The sequence below is a fragment of the Schistosoma haematobium genome, chromosome 6, assembly GCF_000699445.3.
Source record: "Schistosoma haematobium chromosome 6, whole genome shotgun sequence".
Taxonomy (NCBI): Eukaryota; Metazoa; Platyhelminthes; class Trematoda; order Strigeidida; family Schistosomatidae; genus Schistosoma; species Schistosoma haematobium.
In genome coordinates, this window is record NC_067201.1 from 12,683,542 (window position 1) to 12,703,842 (window position 20,301).

The window sequence follows — 20,301 nt, forward strand, 5'->3', positions numbered from 1 at the left end:
TCCATGATATCTCCATAAACGTTGTTGTTCATTCCGATTTTGGCGTTTAGATCTCCCAACAGGATTATCAGGTCCTTTCCTGAGCACTTCGCTATGATCGATTGCAGCCTCTCATATAACTCATCTTTATCGTCGTCATTCCTATTATTGGTGGGTGCACAACATTGGATAACATCCATTCATCGGTCAAAGTCTAGCGTATTGGCCTCCTAATAAAACTATATGCTTCGGTTTGAGAGCTCGGACAGTATTCCAGACCTCACACATATCGAACGTCGAAATGTGACACATATCTGCATATATCTGGTGCCTCCTTGTACTAATGCCTATGTGTTTAAATAAATAAATAAACTATCTGCAAGGAAAGTTTAAAAGATATGTTCATTAAAAATGATGGTCAAACCGTTAAGGCTTATATAATTTCACTATTGGTATGGGATATACCCTATACTAATCCACAATGTTACAGTATTAAATCAACTCAACTTATTATTTTCAAAGATGAAGATTTCACAACAAATAAAAACAAAAGATTTTCTTTCTTTTAAGACATTTTTCGACATATAACAAATTGTACCAAGAGTGTATGACATCGATTGTTATTTCAGTTGCATATGTACTACTCATTCTAACTGGATGATCGAAGAGAAGAAAGGGGACCAATATTCAATGTCTTTACCTGTTGGTTGAAAATTAAGTAATTCAACTAGAGAGCCATAATTGCAACTCACAATATGTATATTTATATACCGTTCAAGAGGGTAATTTATTGAAGTATAGTTTAAATATCATAGTTCTAACCTATGATGCAACTTCACAGATACCAAAAACCTTGACAAATTAGACCAAATTATAGATATTATAGATTTTCTTAAAGAAGAAAGATAAATACATAGAGTTGAGAAAGATAGGGTTTTCAGTACTCTACGCAAATACGACAAATAATTTACACTTCATATGAAAAAGTGATATTTGTGTATAATGCCGTTGTGTATCAAGATTTACATTGAATATTTAATTGTTTATGCAACATAAAGAAATCCGAAATGAATTTTCGCAGTTCCTAATTGATTTGTTAGGTAGAAGTGACACTTCATTTGTTGTCTGATAAACTATTCATAGTTATAGTTTAATGTGTATTATGAACTTTTCTTAGTTAAACTACCAATCGAAACCAGGAAGTACTGGTTGGGTGTGTTATCGTAGAACTAGACTCCTCAACAGTTCACATCTACGACTCCATAAAGAATCTAAATCAAAACCTTTAGATCTCTCAATTAAGCTGTAACCTTAGAATCACTTATTTATAAATATAAATTCAAGTCAATTCGCAATTTTACACAACTACCTTTCAATGTCATAAGTAGGCAACTGCCTCATAGTTTTTCAGTAAAATTCTTTACTAGAGCGAAACATATATCCAGAGCATCTGAGTTTTTTTTAAATAATTGTCTAATTAACATCAATCCATGATGTAAACAATAAAATTCAGTAATTTTCACAAGCTCCTTATAATAATCATGGTATAGTGACTGGATTATATCATCACATAAATCATAGTTCTGATTATATTATGTAAATATAATGAAATAGTTGAACTGTAATTCTGTTATTTCATAAACGATCAACTGGAATAAAATATTACTTAGTTGAATTCAACTGATCAGTTCGTTGTATCTTTCTTCATTGAAGATATAGAAATTACACTTCATCATTCTATAATCTGATTTTTATCCATGACGTTGGATATCATCGTTATTTTGTATATAACTGTTGCAGTTCAATACACATATTCATTGAATTGTACTTATTCACTAGTTTGTCGACACAATATAAACAATATACATTTATAATATATTATCATTGAGAAGAGGACAATATTTAATGTGGTTTAACCTAATAATATTGTAAAATGTAAACATGCATAACATTAGTATCCGAAGGGGTTTTGTGGATATTATAGTACTTTTAATAGTTAAGATCATGGGTCAATTGAAGCTAGACAACCATAGAAAGCTTAGGAGCACTGGACAGTCGTTTCGTCCTATTGTGAAACTCGTCGGTAGTGCGCATCCACGACCTCGCCTCACGAGATCCGAACCCAGGACCTATCGGTGTCGCGCGCGAACGCCTAACCTCTAGACCACTGAGCCGACAGGCATCCAATGGTGTTATGTCTAACTTCAACTAATCCACAAAATCGAGCGACACATCCATCAATGAGTTAATATCTCACAACAGACCCGGTTGAACTTCACTGGTCACTGCTTCCATGATGGTCTAGCTTCAACTGATTCATGATGTCAACTATTAAAATCCATAACATTGTTGATTATTTCCTACCAAGCACAGTTCATGTTCAATGTATTGAAATACGACTATGTATTAGAAGAAAAATAAATAAGACATTATTTATTAATAATGGTTGAATTAATTATGGATTTATTTATTAATGCATAGTGAAGTCATCATCTTCAATTTTATATTCTACCTTTCATTTAATCAATATCAATCTTCAATCACTTCTGATAAGTAATAGGTAACCAATTTTACCGAATTTCTAACAAATGATCACATCAGTGTTCATTTGATGCATAACATATGTAGAAGGTAAATGTAACTTCATAAGTTTTGGAGTAATGTATGCTATTTATACTGACGGATATAAGTAGTATGTAGCCGCAATCGGAAATGGAATGCCTGGCAGAAGTGGACTGAATTGAACAGAATATATAGAAGAACAAAGAGTAATTGTAATAAAAACAGGATTGGACGAATATTAAAGCGTATAAAGGACAATTGAATTTTGTAAGAAATAATGCAAAGAAGATGTGCAAATGATTTACTTAATGTATGATTTTCACATTTTTATTGTATAATACAAAAATATTTTAGCTTCGATGAAAACAAGCTTCAAAACCTTTTTTTCTTTTTTTTGCATTTTTCAGACCAACCGCCAGTGAAACTGCCCAATCCAAATATATTTACATTAAAAGTTGCCGAAGAAATTGATCCAACTCATATAAGCCGAGTTACTCTTCATGTCGAGGTGAATAATTAAATATTTCATTTCATAATTTATGATAATCCATCGGAATACTCTAAAAAAACATCATTACCCAAATTCATTTTGTATTGTTTATTTGAATTTTCTCATTGATATTTAGGACTGTAGTTGATCAGTCCTTTATTGGTATACGTGCATCCTGTACGGATTGACTCGATATTGCCTTAAGTCATAAGTATTCTAACCAAGGATGCATGATGGCTAGCAGTGGAATCCAAGACGCGCGTTTTGTCCTACTTGAGACTGGTCAGCTGGATGTACCTGCAACTTACAGTTGATGTTCACTCTGGGACTCGAACCCAATACCTTTCGCTTCGATCGTCATCACATTATCCACTTACCTACTGGGTCCTGATAGCTATTACTAAGGCAATATGCACAGTGAGCACATATGCCAATAAGGGACTGATTAATTGGAGTCCTAAACATCAATCGGAAAATTCAAACAAACAAAATGAATGTAAACTTCACCCCACTGCACAAACAAGTGGCTATCAGTATTCAGTAGCTAAGTGGATAACGCGATGACGTTTGAAGCTAACTATGCTGGATTCGAGTGCCGGAGTGGAAATCAACTCTGGGATGCAGATATATCCAGCTGATGAGTCTCAATTAGGACGAGACGCGCGTCTAACCACCATTTATTCTTTTGTTTAATATTACAAAAAGCTTGAATTTAATGATTGAAATATCACAGTTGAAATAGAACTTTAAAAGTACTTTCTGGATACATTACAAATGATAAAAAATAGTACCGTATGATGTCATCATTTGTTGAAGTTATACACTATCAAATGCTTGACCAAATCATTTATAATCTGAATTAAGTTTATTCGTTCTAAATATATGAAAGTTAAATTGGTAAAATAACATTGAAATACCTGGAAAATTAAGATATCGATCAATAATGAGAAACAATCTACCATGTTTTTCAATAACTATTCATCTCATTTGTTTAAGTGAAATATTTTCCTAATTGATGAATATCACATTAAATAAACGATGATTATTATTTATTTCAGTAATGACAAAGTAATATTTGATGTTACACTGAGTAGTATGTTTAATAAATCGAAGAATAATGATGATGGTGAATTTCCTTTGTTGTTTATGATGGTAAAAATCGAAAAAAAGAAAACTCGGTTAATTGGATGTTACTCATTATTGAATATTGGGGGAAACAAAAATCCTTACACTAATCAATGGTTATTAGCTTTAATGCTGAATTAGAAAATAATTTTACGTGATGTAGTAAGCAGTGAAAGGAAAGTCAACAATGTTTCAATATAATGTGTAGTTTAAAAAAAACAGGTTATTGTTACGTAATTAGAAATGATGATGCAATCGATATTTTATTGATTTTCAGTCACTAAACAATGACATTCAACAGTTCAATCCATACAAATAATAAATGATTGGCGAAATCGTTTGGTTTTCTTCATAATAATAAAATCAGAATTCTAAGTTAACATACTACAACAGATTCAAGGAAGTAAGGAACTAGAATATTTTGAGGGTTAAGGTTTGCGGAGATTACTTAATTTCAAATTTTACATCATAAATTGATCTATTTCGAAACAATCATTGAAAGATGAGGAGTATTGGAAAGAAGTTCGATCCTTATGCAGGATTCTAAGGCAGTGAATATTGTTTCACGAACTGATTGGTGTTTGAAATGTAAAACACTGGAGTTTAATTCAACTGATTCACTCTATTTTGGCTACACCAATATTTAAGAGGTTCAAGTCTGCACATAGCGGTAGGTGAATGCTTCAAAATAATTGCGAATTAGATTGAAAAACGTGTAGAATTTTATCAGATACTCAATAGTTCAATATGTCAGTTAATCATGTAAACTTACTATAAATGTTGCCCTTCGTAAATATTTGAAAGTAATCCATAAAATGTTTTCTAATTGTTAATCCTTAAGGCTCTTAGCCTTCAGATCACTGAGTTAACATGAAATGGTTTGCATTTTTTACCTCGGTCAGTTGGCGCCATTACCCAACCATCTGATACTAATGCTGGGTGACTGGCTTGTTCGCTACATGACTGAATTTCACTGGTCACAGAAATAACATGAATCGATTGAAGTTAAAAATTTAAACAATTGGATGTCAATGTAGTGTTATAAAGGTTGAGTTCTTTCTTCATGACATGATTATCCTCGGGTTCAATAACTTGAAGGGTTATGGATATGCATTATTAAAAGATCTCAATGGTTCTTTAGACAGTGTCAGTTTTTGAGGTAAACCACGTAACCTGAATGTATCACAGAATCTAGTTATTTACCACTAATATTTCAATATCACAATTTTTTCATCGTTCTCAAAAGATTCAATGAACAAAAATCTATTTCCTTTGCCTCACTTATAAACAATCCTTAGGCTTTTCTCATAATTAAAATTGTTCACTGATTAAGAGTTAGCAAAGAATACTTGAATTGAGTATTCACTTCAATGACAGATGAACTACTCATAGCTATATTACAATGTACATTATGAACTGACCTTAATTAGTCAGCCATTGGAAATTTGAATGCACTACAGTGTTTTTCAATCCTAAAATGGGACTCAACAACAGTTTATATGCACGACCCCACCACAGATCGAGCTTAAAACCTCGGGTAAACACAGGACTACTTGGTTTTTATGACCACCGAGTTATCATTCAATGCTTTATACGTTTAACTTCATATGACTGGATTTATAATAAAACGAAGTACATTTCATTAACATTGATAGGGAACTGCCTCACAATTAGCATGACCGAACTCTAATAATCAGGATATTTTTTAAATCAGATCATCCAGTAAGGTGTAAGGAAACGGTTTATTAAATAAATAAACTGGATTATCAGTGTAAAATTGGGTGACTATAATATGGTGTTAAAGAAACCAATCTCCATCAATTAAGTTTAACAAGTCTCTAAACATCTCAAAACATTTTGCAGTAAAAGTGAATAATTTTGTATGTTAGAATTGGAAAGATTTTTATGGATTGTTTTCCCCCTCTAAATGTTTCAGGACTGGCCTGTGTCAACACTTGAACTAAGAATGGGGAGTGAAGTAGTCGAATGCATCGACAAATTCACTTATCTTGGAAGTTTGATCAGCCCTAATGGGTTAGTGTCTGGAGAAATCTGTGCACGGATTCAAAAAGTTGTTTTGGCTTTTGCCAACTTACGTCACATATGGTGAAGGCGAGATATCCGTCTATCAATAAAGTGACGAGTATACTGCACAGCAGTTTGTTCTGCTCTAATTTACGACTGCGAAACGTGACCAGTAAGGGTAAAGGATAATAATGAGTTACTAGTATCTGATCACAGATATCTTAGAAATATTGTCAGTATCTGTTCGGATCACCGGATAAGTAATAATGGGGTTAGACGCAGGGTATTGAAGAATGGTGGTAAATCAATTGGTGAGATTGTAAACCTTCATCAACTAAGATGGTTGAGCGACGTATTACGCATGCCCGACCACCGATTACCACGGCTTGTGATGCTGACTAGTGTTGGAGACGGTAGAAAGAATGTTAGGGGCGGCCAAATCAAAACGTAGCATCAATCCATAAAGCCACTAACTTCTGGTCTGAGCCATGTTGATAGATGCAGATTACTTGGTTGGGGTCCGCGCGACTACCGTAACCAGTGGTTGGAGACTGGGTGACATGGCTCAGAATCGGTCACAATGGCGTAAGTGTATACACTTTGTCTTCCCTTAAACCGTGAGATTGAAATTACTTTATACCCTTCTTTCTACGCACTAATTCTTTCTTCCTGTATTATATCCTTATACACAATATATCCTATCATTGAAGTAACTACTCCTATGGGGTTGGTATTCATCTGGTTGTGCTAATGAGTTGTGGTAACTTGAACCGATGCATATATGTGCCTGGTTCAACGTTGTAGCTGACTGAATTCAAATGTTTAAGAAAGTCAATATTTATAGTTAATTTACGCGATAGACTGACATATTGAACTATCGAGTATCCAATGAAATTCTACATGTTTTTCAATCTAATTCGCAATTATTTTGAAGCATTCACCTACCGCTGTGTGCAGACTTGAACCTCTTAAATATTGGTGTAGCCAAAATAGAGTGAATCAGTTGAATTAAACTCCAGTGTTTTACATTTTAAACATCAGTCAGTTCAAGAAACAGTGCGATTCGCACCTAATATTATCATCATTGGTTTATTGATTGACAACTAACGTAATCTTTACAGGTTTTGGATTTTCCTACGAATAATAAAATAATCACTTTGAAGCCAAGTCCTAGGTGAATATATGAACATTATGTAAATTGATGTTTGATGTATTTGAAATTTACCTTATTTCTCAATGATTACTTAGATCATATTATTCTGTAATTAAAGCAATCTTCAAAATTGAACACATCTCAGTGATTCCTCATATCTGAAGGTTTTTCTCAATATTAGAACAGATGAAATAGCCTAAAGTTGAAAAAAATACAATGATTTTATTTCAAAACATTTCGTGAATATTAGTTTACCTCTTAGATTGTATTCATCATAGATTGATCTCAGTTGAAGTATCATTGAAAAATAGAATGCTCTGTACAGCTATTTCGTTCTATAATGGGACTAGTCAACAGTAGCCATTCATAAGCACCTCTCAAAAATCCGTAAATATTACTTTCACATCTTGAGGTAAATTCTCAACCATTAAAGCCATCAGTTTGGTATCGAATATTATGATTTCAATGCGCAATATAACATGATGATTCTTAGTGAGTTCTTTAGTAAGCACGATTGAATAATCTTATACTAAATGTAAATAACTATTATGTATTCCCTGTTTTTCATTCAGTCCACAACTTAGATTAATTTACTACAAGTAAAAACCTACAAATACAATAATTTCTTATAATTTGCCTAGAAAATCGTTTTCATTATAATCAGTGGTAAAAGTACCTAAATTTTAATTATAAAATTACAAATTCCAATTTCATTCCACCTAATTCAGTTTGATTAATCTTATTAATATGTCAATAATACATTTGATTCATTTAACAAAACATTTGAATCAATGCTAAGTATATAAACTTATTACGAGTAAATAATTGTTAATAAGTGGAATTAGTTTCTGTAGTTCATTTTTACTGATCCACCTCCCTAAAAATATATTTGTCTAATGAATAAAATCAATAAATAACTAATCTGGTGAGAAGCCGTGACCAGTGGGGCTAACCCGTGTCGGGTAGAAACAGGTATCTACCTCAGTACAATGGAAGATGATCGCGCAATTTCGTGGATTGGTTGACGTTAGACATTAACACCATTGGATCCCCGCTCAGTGGTCTAGTTGATTAAGCGCCTGGAGCGAGACTGTTAGGTCCTGGGTTCGAATCTCGCGGGGTGCGGTATTGTAGATGCGCATTGCTGAAGAGTCCCATACTAGGGCGAAACGGCCGTTCAGTGCTTCCAGGTTTCCTATGGTGGTCTAGCTTCAATTGGCTCATGATTTCAATCAAAAACTTAACAATCTCCACAACACCTAAACTGATAAAATAAATAAATAACTAAATATATTGAATAAAAAGTACACAAAAAGTGAACAACATTTGTTTCTTTATTTTTTTTAGTTTACTTTTTTTGCTAAATAGTTAAATGTTTTTTTCTTTATTTATATCAACAAAATCTGTAAGAGATTGAAGGCAAAATAAAACTTTCAATAACAGAAACCAATTATTATTGCAAAAATTAATTGAAAGAGAGAGAGAGGTCAGAAGTAAGAAGAAAATGTGTAAAAAAAGATCAATAACAACAAGAAAGAATATTGAGGAGGAATGTTATTATTGTTACTATTATTATCATGGGTATTTTTGACAGTAGAGTAATATTTCATTTGTTTGTTTGTTTGTTTTTTTCTCTTTACATGATTGCCGTATTTGAATTGACCCAAATGAAAGTGACCTTTAATGGATCTGTTGATATTTTTATATTCTGAATAGTAGTAGTACACTTAAAGGAATGTTAATAGTTTATGCTGATCATTGTAAATATGTATATATAAAGTATTTCTAAGAATGAAATAGTTAGTTAACGACAGTTGAGATGATTATAAACATACAATTCCATTTATTATATTAAATTGTATAAAGACAAATATTTGAGTAGAATAATCAAACAATTTATTGTATTCTATTAAGATTCCAGCCAACTACTGTTTTTTTTTCTATACAATCCGTATTATGGTGAGATTATAATTTATGGACGACCTATGAGTAGTGTTAAAGTGACCTTGAGAGTGTCCACCTAATAACTAGGACTAAATGAATGATATGAAACAGTGTAAGGGATTAGAATTATGATTTACAGTTGATGATTAGAGTTAGGAACTAGATTTAGGGTTTTCACCACGAACTGACATAAGCTGAAATGCCAAAACATTAATTAACCAAATGTATGAATGAATTTTGCGCCAAAATCCAAGACCTGTTATCTTATAACCGATTGATTCGTTCATAAATTATAGTCTCACGCAAAAAGCCTAAGATAATAATATGTATTCTTCATTTGTTTTGTGGATTCTCGTCAGTTGCCTATCTGTCTACTTATCTTCATTATTATTGTTATAAGATATTTAGATTGTAAATAATTATTAAAATCACATATAGATCGCAGGCAGTTTAACAAAAGCCCATCAAATAAGTAAATCCAATTTATTCTATTACACTTATTATTTTTAATTTATTCAGACTTGAATAAGTATCATTACAATTCAGTGAAGATACCAGTAAATTTAATCAGACTCAAAATAAAGTAATTGAAGTTAGTTAAGTTAAGAAGTTCACAACGAAATAGCTAAGCATTGGTTAATAATAATAATGAAGTATAACACAATTTGTTATGTCATTTTAAAAAAATAAAGTGATGAAAATGATAAATGGTCCTGAGTAACCACTCATCCATTCAAGATGGATTTCCTGGAGTTCTATTGACAAGCCGTGACCAGTGGAGCCCAATCCGTGTAGGCTGGAAACAGTTATCCACCTCAAACAATGGATGAACGGTTGCGCAAGGTCATGGATGGATTGAAGTTAAACATTAACACTCTTGAATACTAGCTCAGTGGTTTAGAGGTTAAGCGTTCACGCGCGAGTCCCGAATGTGGGGCAGTAGAGTCCCATATTGGGAAGAAATGATCTTTCAGTACCTTCAGATTTTCACTGATGGTCTAGCTTAGATCGACTCGTGAATTCAATTGTTATAATACAACGATCTTCGCAAATCCACATACTGAAAATAATAGATTCAAAATAATGGAGAAGAGTTAGAGAAAAGATGTCATAAAATGAAGATAATATTATGGTGGTAACAAAAGATTGTTTTTCGGTACATAAATCGGGCTTAAGGTGTTTGCATTTACGGCCACACACTAGTATTCGATGATCTACTGATCTCATTTAAAGATTTCGAAATATCAAACTGATGTACTCTATTTTAAAATATCAATGCTGAACTGTCGAGATAGATAACAGTTGAAATAGATAGGCTATGTACTACATGGTTTTAGACTCATTAAGGCAATAGTAGATATTTGTAGCATTTCAAAAGCCGGGATACACTCCCGGTTATATCAATGCATGTAAACAATTTAAGATGCATATTCGATTGAAGCAATGTAAAAGTATTGGAAAGATGGAATAATTAGAAGACCAAAGACTTCTTTGGAACATGGCACTCAAGTCAATCAGCAACCAATAAACGTATGGACATTGATACAATTTCACCAAACAACTGGAAAAATCACCGACAACTATAAGGTCGAAAATCATTTTAAATGGAAGTGCAAATGAAATAACTATGCAATAAGTGATCAGACATGAATCAACAACAACCATTCAAGATCAACGTCAATAGAACACGTTATTTGTTGTATGTAAAGAAATTCGAATGGCTCACTTCTGTGTAGAGTTTTTACTAGTAACCTTGTCCAGTAGGACAATGGAAACTTTATGAATAAAACTCCAAACTCAGAGTTCGAACCTCCTTTAATGTACTAATTAGGTTTTTCCCTAGTATTAATGTGTTTGATGACATAATCTGACACCGTTTTACTTTATAAGACAATATCAGGCTTATTCGCAAATAAATTTTATAGTCCAAGCTCAATTACAAACAGATGAACCTGAAATCATCGTTTTTAAGAACAATATAATTTCTCTGGGTAGACAATTTGTGGCTAGCAGTAGAATATAGGGAGCGATTTAAGTCTTAGTTGTATTGATACTCACATTAAGTTCATAGCTTTCAGTCTAAACACCCAATATGTTATTCACTGAGCTTTTGAATCATGATAGGCATGATAGGCCCGTATCATTACTAGTAATGTTTTGGATTATTCCGTGTACCATTCCTAAATAATAGTACTAACGGGATAATTCAAGCTTTTACTAATTGATGTACTACTATGAATATTATTACTAATTAATCCATCAATTTATGCTAGTTTCGTGTGAAATGATTTCATTCTAGTTACTGACAGTTGCATGCTCATTATAATCTTAACTTTTCCTGGTATCAAATTTGAATTCTTTGGATAAGTACTTCTATTAATTACTCTTGATATAGGCTGTATTTCAATACCGACTATAGTAAGTCAAACTCTTTTACTCAGGCTTCTTATTATGGCCTTAAAAATCGGGTTCTTCTGTACGAATATCATTATGGAATATCTGACATACATTTATGATGATAAAAATGAAGAGGTAACGTCAGTAAGGTACAAATGATTATTCACTTTTCATTTTGACAGAAATTTGGTGCAAATACTCTAGCTACTTATAAGTAGTAAGTAACACATTTTCATGCACAGCTTACATAAGTCACCTTCGATTTTGACATCAATTTTTTTAAAATTTATATTTTATGGTTTATTTATGACTATAATCAGTAATTAAACAACCCACAAACTCATAGTTATTAAAAAGTAGCCATGTTGTTCTACGACTGGACATTTTGAAAATTACAAGAAGCCTTGCATTTTAATAAAATTCAGTGACTAGATTCGTGAGGGAATTCTCAGAGTTCTAGTGAGAAGCCATAAATAATGGAGTTAATCCATGTCAGGTAGAGACAGATATCAACCTCGGTGCAATGGAAGATGGTCGCGGATTGGTTGGAGTTGAACACCAACACCGTTGGATGCCGGCCGGCTCAGTGGTCTAGAGGGTGAGCGTTCGTGTGCGAGACCGAAGGTCCTGGGTTCGAATCCCGCGAGCGGGGTAGTGGGTGCGCACTGCCGAGGAGTCCCATATTAGGACAAAACAGCTGTCCAGTGCTTCCAGATTGTCAATGATAGTCTAACATCAATCTATTTATGATTTCAACAAACCCATGTTGAAAATTCAGTTAATTAAATGAACATCGAAAAATCTTGATATTTCATAATAATCAATGATTCATTTTATTTTAATAAAGGTTTGCATAATTAGTTCAATGACATAGCTCATAAATTATATAATTTAGTGAAGAATTAATCAATCTTTTTGGGAATACCAGCTTTCTTTAAAGAATAATCGAGAAATTTTATTCGTTAGCGTTAATTTGCATGAATTCTGAAGAGGAATTGTATTACCGACCAATCAGATTCATAACACAATACATTCTATGTTAGATAATATCAGTCAACCTAAACTAATATCTTATATAACAGTGGATATAACATTCAAACTGAATTCTTCAAAAATAAATATCACTATATTTAAAATTACTTTGTTTATTCTGGTTAAAGGTTTTCTTTTTTAGAAAGGTTATTTTCTACAGGATGAGGTTGTGGATCACATGCCCAACTCTCCTCCTTTATCCGAACTTGAAATCTGACAGTAACTCTGAAAGAGTTATAGGTGGATTTATTCTCAAAATAGGTATAACTTTTGAACTAAATATCTTTTAATAATGCAATGATTAGACGAAGTTTATCAGAATTATGTGATATGTATTTGAGCAATGCATTTCGAACAATGTTATCACACATATATACTTGTTAAGAACATTTATATATGAAAATTAAAAGTCCAACTAGACAGGTTAAGGGTAAGTCACAACAAAGGAAAAAATAATAAAGTACACAAAAACAAATGTGATTACCACTCTGGATAACTTGTTTTTGAACACATAAAGGGGGTTTTGATTTCCGTATAGCCAATGCTTCAATAAACTTTAGTATACGTCCATGAAGGTTTTCATATAACACCACTATAAATGCTTATTTGATATCAACCTTATAGCAGTCTCAATCAAATGATGACGATCTAATTGAAAACAATTATTCGCTTATATGTGTTGTTCAATCAAATGCTTCGCAAAGGAGGAGGATGTCCGTCTATCCTGTGATCTTATTTGACCATTGGAATCTATTTGTTTCTGCAACCATTGTGGTATGCGATCACCCCCCCTCAACTGTCTAGTTGACGTTTTAATTTTCATATATCAATGTTCTTAACAAGTATGTAATGTGTGATCAGATTGTTCAAAATGTATTGCTCAAATATATATCACATAATTCTGATAAACTACGACCTCTCATTAGCGTTTTTTGGCGAGTTAGTTTTCTACGGGATGAGGTCGCTAACCCCATGCCCAACCCTTCTCCTTTATCCGGGCTTGGGACCAGCAGTAGCCCTCGGAGGTACTCCAGGCGGAGTTGTCCTCTCATTACACTATCGAAATTTATTAAAGGGACTAATTGTTTTAAATATCTTTTATTCATTTTTTTATAGATCAACGGTGAAATTCGTCCAAATTCAATATTCACTTTATGGGAAATCCATCCTACATTATTTAAACCAAATTTTTTATGGTTTAATGATATTAATGATAATAATAATGATAATGATGATTTAACAGCTGAATCGTTACCACAAACTGATATCAATGATTATAATGAAATGGAAAATTATCAAAAATTTCAATCATCAAATTTATTCAATGAGCGATATAGATTATCTACTAATGATTTCCAAAGAATGTTTAAATTAATTAAACCAGAAATAGCTAAAACTATAATACCTCAAAAGCATTTAACATCTATGATAACATTGAATATTACAAATCGTATGATTCATTGGTTAAAATATAATCATATAAAAATTCAAGCCTATAAACCATTAATAAGATATTTAATGATTATGTGTAATGATTGTGATAATGAACAAAATATTATTGATCCAAAAAAGGTAATTAAAAGATATCTAATATTAAATCTAATATTCAACCAGGTCTGTTGTGAGATAGTAACTCACTGAAGACAATGGTGAATATGTCGCTCAATTTCGTGGATTAGTTGAAGTTAGACGTTAACACCGTTGGATGCCGACTCAGTGGCCTAGTGGTTAAGTGCTCGCGCGCGAAACCAGTAGGTCCTGGGTTCGAATCTCGCGAGGCGAGGTCACGGATGCGCACGGCTGAGGAGCCCCACGATAGGACTGAACGGCCGTCCAGTGCTCCCAGGTTTTCCATGGTGGTCTAGCTTTGACTGACTCATGATCTTAACCATTGAAATTACTACAATCTCCACAAAACCCATCTGATAATAATATTAATGAATTGTATATTAGAGAAAAAAAGGTTGATAAATGTCTCACTATTGAATAGATCATATAGTTAATAGTTATGTATTCTAGTAAAATTACATAAATATTTAGCAAAAAAAGACAAATGTAATAAATATTACCTACAAATTCATTTGTTTTTTTGGGACTTAGTAGCTAAGTGGATAACACGATGACGTTTGAAGCGAACGTTATTGGGTTTGAGTTCAAGAGTGAACATCAACTCTGCGATACAGGTACATCCAGCTGACGAGTTCTAGATAGGACGAAACGTGCGTCAAACTGGATCCCATTGCTAGCCACTATTCATCTGTGCTTAAAAAGCTTGTGACTTAGGGTGATATCGATGCAACCCGCACAGGATGTACATATGCTAACATGAAACTGATCAATTGTAGTCCTAAATAAAAATGGGATGATAGAAGTAAAACAACACCAAGTGAATCATTTTTATATCGTTTATTTGAAGTTTTGGATTGATGTTTAGAACAGTAATTGATCTGTCTCTTATTAGTATATATGCATCCTAAGTCTCAGAGTGAACATTAACTCTGAGATACAGGTACATTCAGATGAAGAGTTCCAAATAGGACGAAACGCATGTTCTGGATTCCACTACTAGTTACCATTCATATTTGTTTTCTAAACTTATAAATGTCCTGTTTTTTTTGGATTCTTAGTGTTGACTGCATTTAATCAATAAAATCGTAAGATGGTTGGGAATATAAGTGAGCTACCATCGTATTTTTTTTAATCTTTACGTTGGATTATTAGAATAAATTAGAAGAATGCTATTGATAAAGGCTTCGAAGTTGACCTGTATTAGGCTGCTGAATTTCAGCAGATGTTATGATAACCTTAACATTTCTGTATTTTATAATCAGCGAGGTGTTCTGTGGATATTATAGGAATTTTAATAGTTGAATTCAAGAGTCAATCGAAGGTAGACCACCATGGAAAACCTGAAAACAGGTTTGCACTTTACAATGATTGTCATTTTTCTAAAAATTGTATTATTGTGTTAACTAGTTCGATCCCCTTTTAGTTATTTGACACCACCATAGTTTTTGTCACAAAATAAAACCGCTTAAATGGTGGTCGTAAAAAGAAAACCGATATCAATAAATATTCCACTTAAAAATCTTTCACGAATATACATCCATAATTTATGGGAGAAGAGTTTACTGTGTCTTAAATAGGAGTAAATGTAGTGTTTTGTGGAACGAACTTAACTTATCCTAACTACAGATTGATCTTATTCTATAATATTTTGCATATAGCATATTTATAGGATCTTAGAAATTAAAATTTTTTGAGTAAATTGGTACAATATGATGATTGCTTCTGCGTAAACTGAAATAAGTCCCTCATCGCTTGGAACTACATTGAACCCAAAAAGTATATACCCCCTTTAGCCATCATTATGTTTAACAATAGTTTAAACCACTAAATGATTTTAGATAAACCACAGTTGGAAACCTGGAAGCACAGAATGGCCGTTTCGTCCTAGTTTGGGACTACTCAGCAGTGCTCATTCACAACCCTGGGTCCGAGGATCGAAAACAGGACCTTTAGTCTCGATCATATAAGCTTAACCTCTATGATACTACGTTGGCGACCACAGTTACTTTAATGGTGATCTGGCTAAAATTATCTCGTGGTTTAGACTGTGAAAATCCTACAATCTCTTATACCAAGAACCTCATATTCATTTTCAATTACATAAATGATTTATCAAGTGTTATATTTCTATTTTAATATTTCTATATATTCCTAAGGTTGTTATGGAAATTAAATATCGTCCACGTTTAAAAAGACAGAGGCGTTCATTAACTAAAGGAGACGAGACAATATATAATGTATGTCGTTCTAATGGACACCATTATAGTTGTTGTACACAACCATTATCTGTTAAATTTTCTGATATTGGTTGGGATAATTGGATTATACACCCGAAAAGTTTTGAACCGAATTATTGTCGAGGATCCTGCAAAGGTAGGTTACTATAATTTTCAGTTGTGTATTAATGTTAAACAAGATTTTTCTTAGATCCGTAGCGTAACTTTAGACGTGCGTTTTAGTCTATTTGTATTTCATCAACTGGGCCTACCAGTATATCGACCTCAAGGTTCACACGGAGATCTAAACTATGTATTTACCACTCCAAACATCAAGCTCCTGGATACCGATAGCCGATAACTTTTTTAAGGGTAATGACCTTCTAAAAATACTAAGACGTCTCTAAACATAATCATCTTTAGTCGTAGTTCCAGATAAAATTTTCAGATCCACTTTTTCTCAGTTACTCGAATAGATAAATATTGAGGATATTAGCAATTTGTATTATTAGTTAATTGATCGATTTACCATCAACGATACGAAGAGATTTATGTGCTGAATTTATTAAGATGTTCCTTGTTAAGTACATCTAATGCTTTGTAGCATGATTCTATTTTACAAGAAAAGTACTCCAATTTCCTAAGAGACTATAAGAGCATAGTCTCCAATATTCGAACAGTAGTCTTCTTACTTTCAATGAATGAAAAGATAAAATCTGATTGTTAGTCTTTCTAACAGATTTTTGGGAATAGTAGGGATACACATTAATGATTACTGCATTACTGCTTATTGTCAACCAATAGTCCTATACCTAAAAATTTGTTTAGTCTAAACAATTATTTTATTTCAGTCGTTAAGATCATGAATCAATTGAAGTTGGACAACCATAGAAAACCTGGAAGCACTGGACGGCCGTTTCGTCCTATTGTGGGACTCCTCGGCAGTGCACACCCACGCCTCGCGAGATTCGAACCTAGGACCTATCAGTCTTCCATAGTGGTCTAGCTTCAATTGACTCATGATCTCAACCATTGAAATTACTATAATATCCACAAAACCCTTCTGATATGAATTATTTTATTTTCGAAAAAAATTGAAAATTAATTCATATATCCAATTTATTATTTGATTTTTTATCACAGACATACGTCTTTTTTTCATTTTCTAGTCACATCAACAAAAAGTCTACACTATGATGTTATGGATTTATTATTACGTAAGAATTTATCACAATTTGGAAATATTCAACGTGATGATGTACAATCTTGTTGTCATCCAACTCAATTAACTAGTATGTCTGTTTTATACTTGGATTCAAATCGTGAATTACAAATGCATACATTACATAATTTAATTGTTTTAGGATGTGCTTGTAGTTAATAACACTATTCATTCCTATTATATTCTAAATTACATGTCTACTACATGTGTGTAATGTTGATTATTTTGTTCAATTACATAAATTCTATTGTTGTTATTGTTCATGTTCAATATATTGACTATCTAAACAAATGCTTACATTTTCAAATATAAATTAAGAATATATATAACGGTTATGAATTTCCTAGATAGATTATTTACTTACATAAAATGTTTCCATCTATTTATGTATGTTGTGAATTGTTTTAATTTGGATGTAACCATTTCACAATCATTATTAAATATGGAACATAATTCAAACACTATTAATGAATCATATATTCAGGCGTCCAATAAATGTCATTTTGTTTCTATCACTAATCAACTAGTTCATATAAGATTTTTGATAACTTCTAAAAGAGAGAGAGAGAGAGGGAAAACTGTCACAAACATCACAAATGATCTGATCATTATGGCTGACTTTTTTTGCAATATTATTTTTTAACATTACAAAATCAAACACACACACACACATACATTTCGTCATCCTCATCATCATCATTCATTATCCTTTTCTCTTAACCTAATACTGAATGAAAGTGAAATGTCAATAACTATTTTTGTGTTCTGTTTAAATGTTCACAATCATTTTATTTGTTTTTCTTGTATTCATATATTTGTTGTTGTTGATGTTTGTGAAATGTGAAATAATATTCAATTTTATGTGTAAATTTTAATACATAGAAACGAAAAAAAAAAAAAACTGGCTGAGTTTATCCGCAGCGTTTTCAACGTTGAATAAGCGTGTTGTATTTAGAACTTTCAGTTATTGTCTTATGTTGATTTCGTGTATTAGAGTGTAATTTATCACTAAATATCTATATATACGGTATGTTGTCATGCCCGAAATTTCCATGTTCATACTAAACAGGTATTAATAATCCTAGACGCTTGAAATGAAAATTACATTCAACATTCACCGAATGAGAATATGTTTAAAACTGTTAGATACAACACACTTACTGAACAAAGAAAACGTTGAAGAGGACATCAGCTAGAAAAATTAGCAAGAAGTTGATGACCTTACAAACAAACAAAACAATCCGCCTGAATGATATGTTGCTTAAAAACAATACAGTTTATTTATTAATAAATCTTAGATTTAAGCTTTAATAACGTGTTGTTAACAGTTGCACAGTGACTGAATGCCTTATTATGCTCAAAAACTGTTCAACAGAACTTGTTCCTTAACATAATAGACTAATTCTAAGTATAGGGTGATTATTTAATATAACTAACCAATTTCACACGAAATCTGTCATGAAATCTAGAACAATTACACATTCTAATTAACTTGTTTACTTTGTCTTTTATACGGGATTTTTCATGCGTACATCCTGAGACAAATATTGCAGACAAGAGCAGAACATTGTAAGAAACATTTATATATCACGGTTTACTTCAGTATACTAGATTATTTATGGCAACAGATATAACCCATATATTTAAGAATACAATTAGAATTTCTCTTATCAGCTCTCTTGAAAGTCTTATCAGTCTTGACGAAATCTCGGCACGGATTTATAAAGCTTGGTTGACCTTTGGCAATTCGCGTCTGTCGTGGAGCATGCGAGTTATGTGTCTGCAGTAAAAGGATGGAAAACAGTTCGCTTTGTTGTACTCCATGAGCATGAAACATGGCTATCGAGAATAGAGGTTATTCTTAGGTTATTAGTATTCTATCACAAGCGTCTTCAAAGCATCGCTCGTGTATTTTGGGTGAATATGACAGACGGATTGACGAGGTAGTAAATCGTCATCAACTGCGTTGGTTGGGATATATGTTAAGTATGTCCAAACACCGACTATGTTGGCGGGCCCTCGTACTATGGCGTCCTCTGATACGGACCATTTAAGCATAATACGGAAATCCTCGTATTGAGTCATACATTCTCTCTCACAATCTGATTTAGCGACTTAACGTTTCTTAAATGCCTAACTATGCGAGAGAAACAGGACTAAGGGAATTGGGTGGCTATGTTGTTAAGAGTGAGTGCATGTAGAAATCATACCTATTATATGATGAGTTACATGAGGAACGATTTAGTCCAGACGCCTAACAAACTGATTTACAATAGGCCCTTGTATTTACATTTCCTATTTACTATTATGAAGACATGTGATCCGCCTGGCCATGCAGCAGTATAATACATATCTGGATTTGTAAAATGAAAAATTAGGTCATTTCACTTGTTCTAGAATCACTAGGCATTCTATATCAGTAAGTTAGATATAGACACCGTTGGATCTCTACTCAGTGGCCTAGAGTTCGCGCGCGTGATTGATCCTATGTCCGATCCCCGTATGTGAATTTGTGGGTGTGCACTGCTAAGAAGTCCCATCCTAGGACGAAACGGACGTTCAGCGCTTCCAGTTTTTCAATAGTAGT

The 20,301-nt window shown here is 32.7% G+C and overlaps 1 protein-coding gene across 1 annotated transcript in view; it reads left to right on the top strand.

The window, feature by feature from the left end:
- Positions 1–18,694, top strand: part of MS3_00008542 (uncharacterized protein) — a 30,629-nt gene extending 11,935 nt beyond the window's left edge. The window contains exons 3-6 of the mRNA XM_051216873.1: positions 2,949–3,049; positions 13,824–14,279; positions 16,433–16,649; positions 17,662–18,694. Of these exons, the coding sequence (XP_051065500.1) occupies positions 2,949–3,049; positions 13,824–14,279; positions 16,433–16,649; positions 17,662–17,873 (986 nt within the window). The 3' untranslated portion in view covers positions 17,874–18,694. The remainder of the gene's footprint in view (positions 1–2,948; positions 3,050–13,823; positions 14,280–16,432; positions 16,650–17,661) is intronic.
- The last annotated feature ends 1,607 nt before the right edge of the window (positions 18,695–20,301 follow it).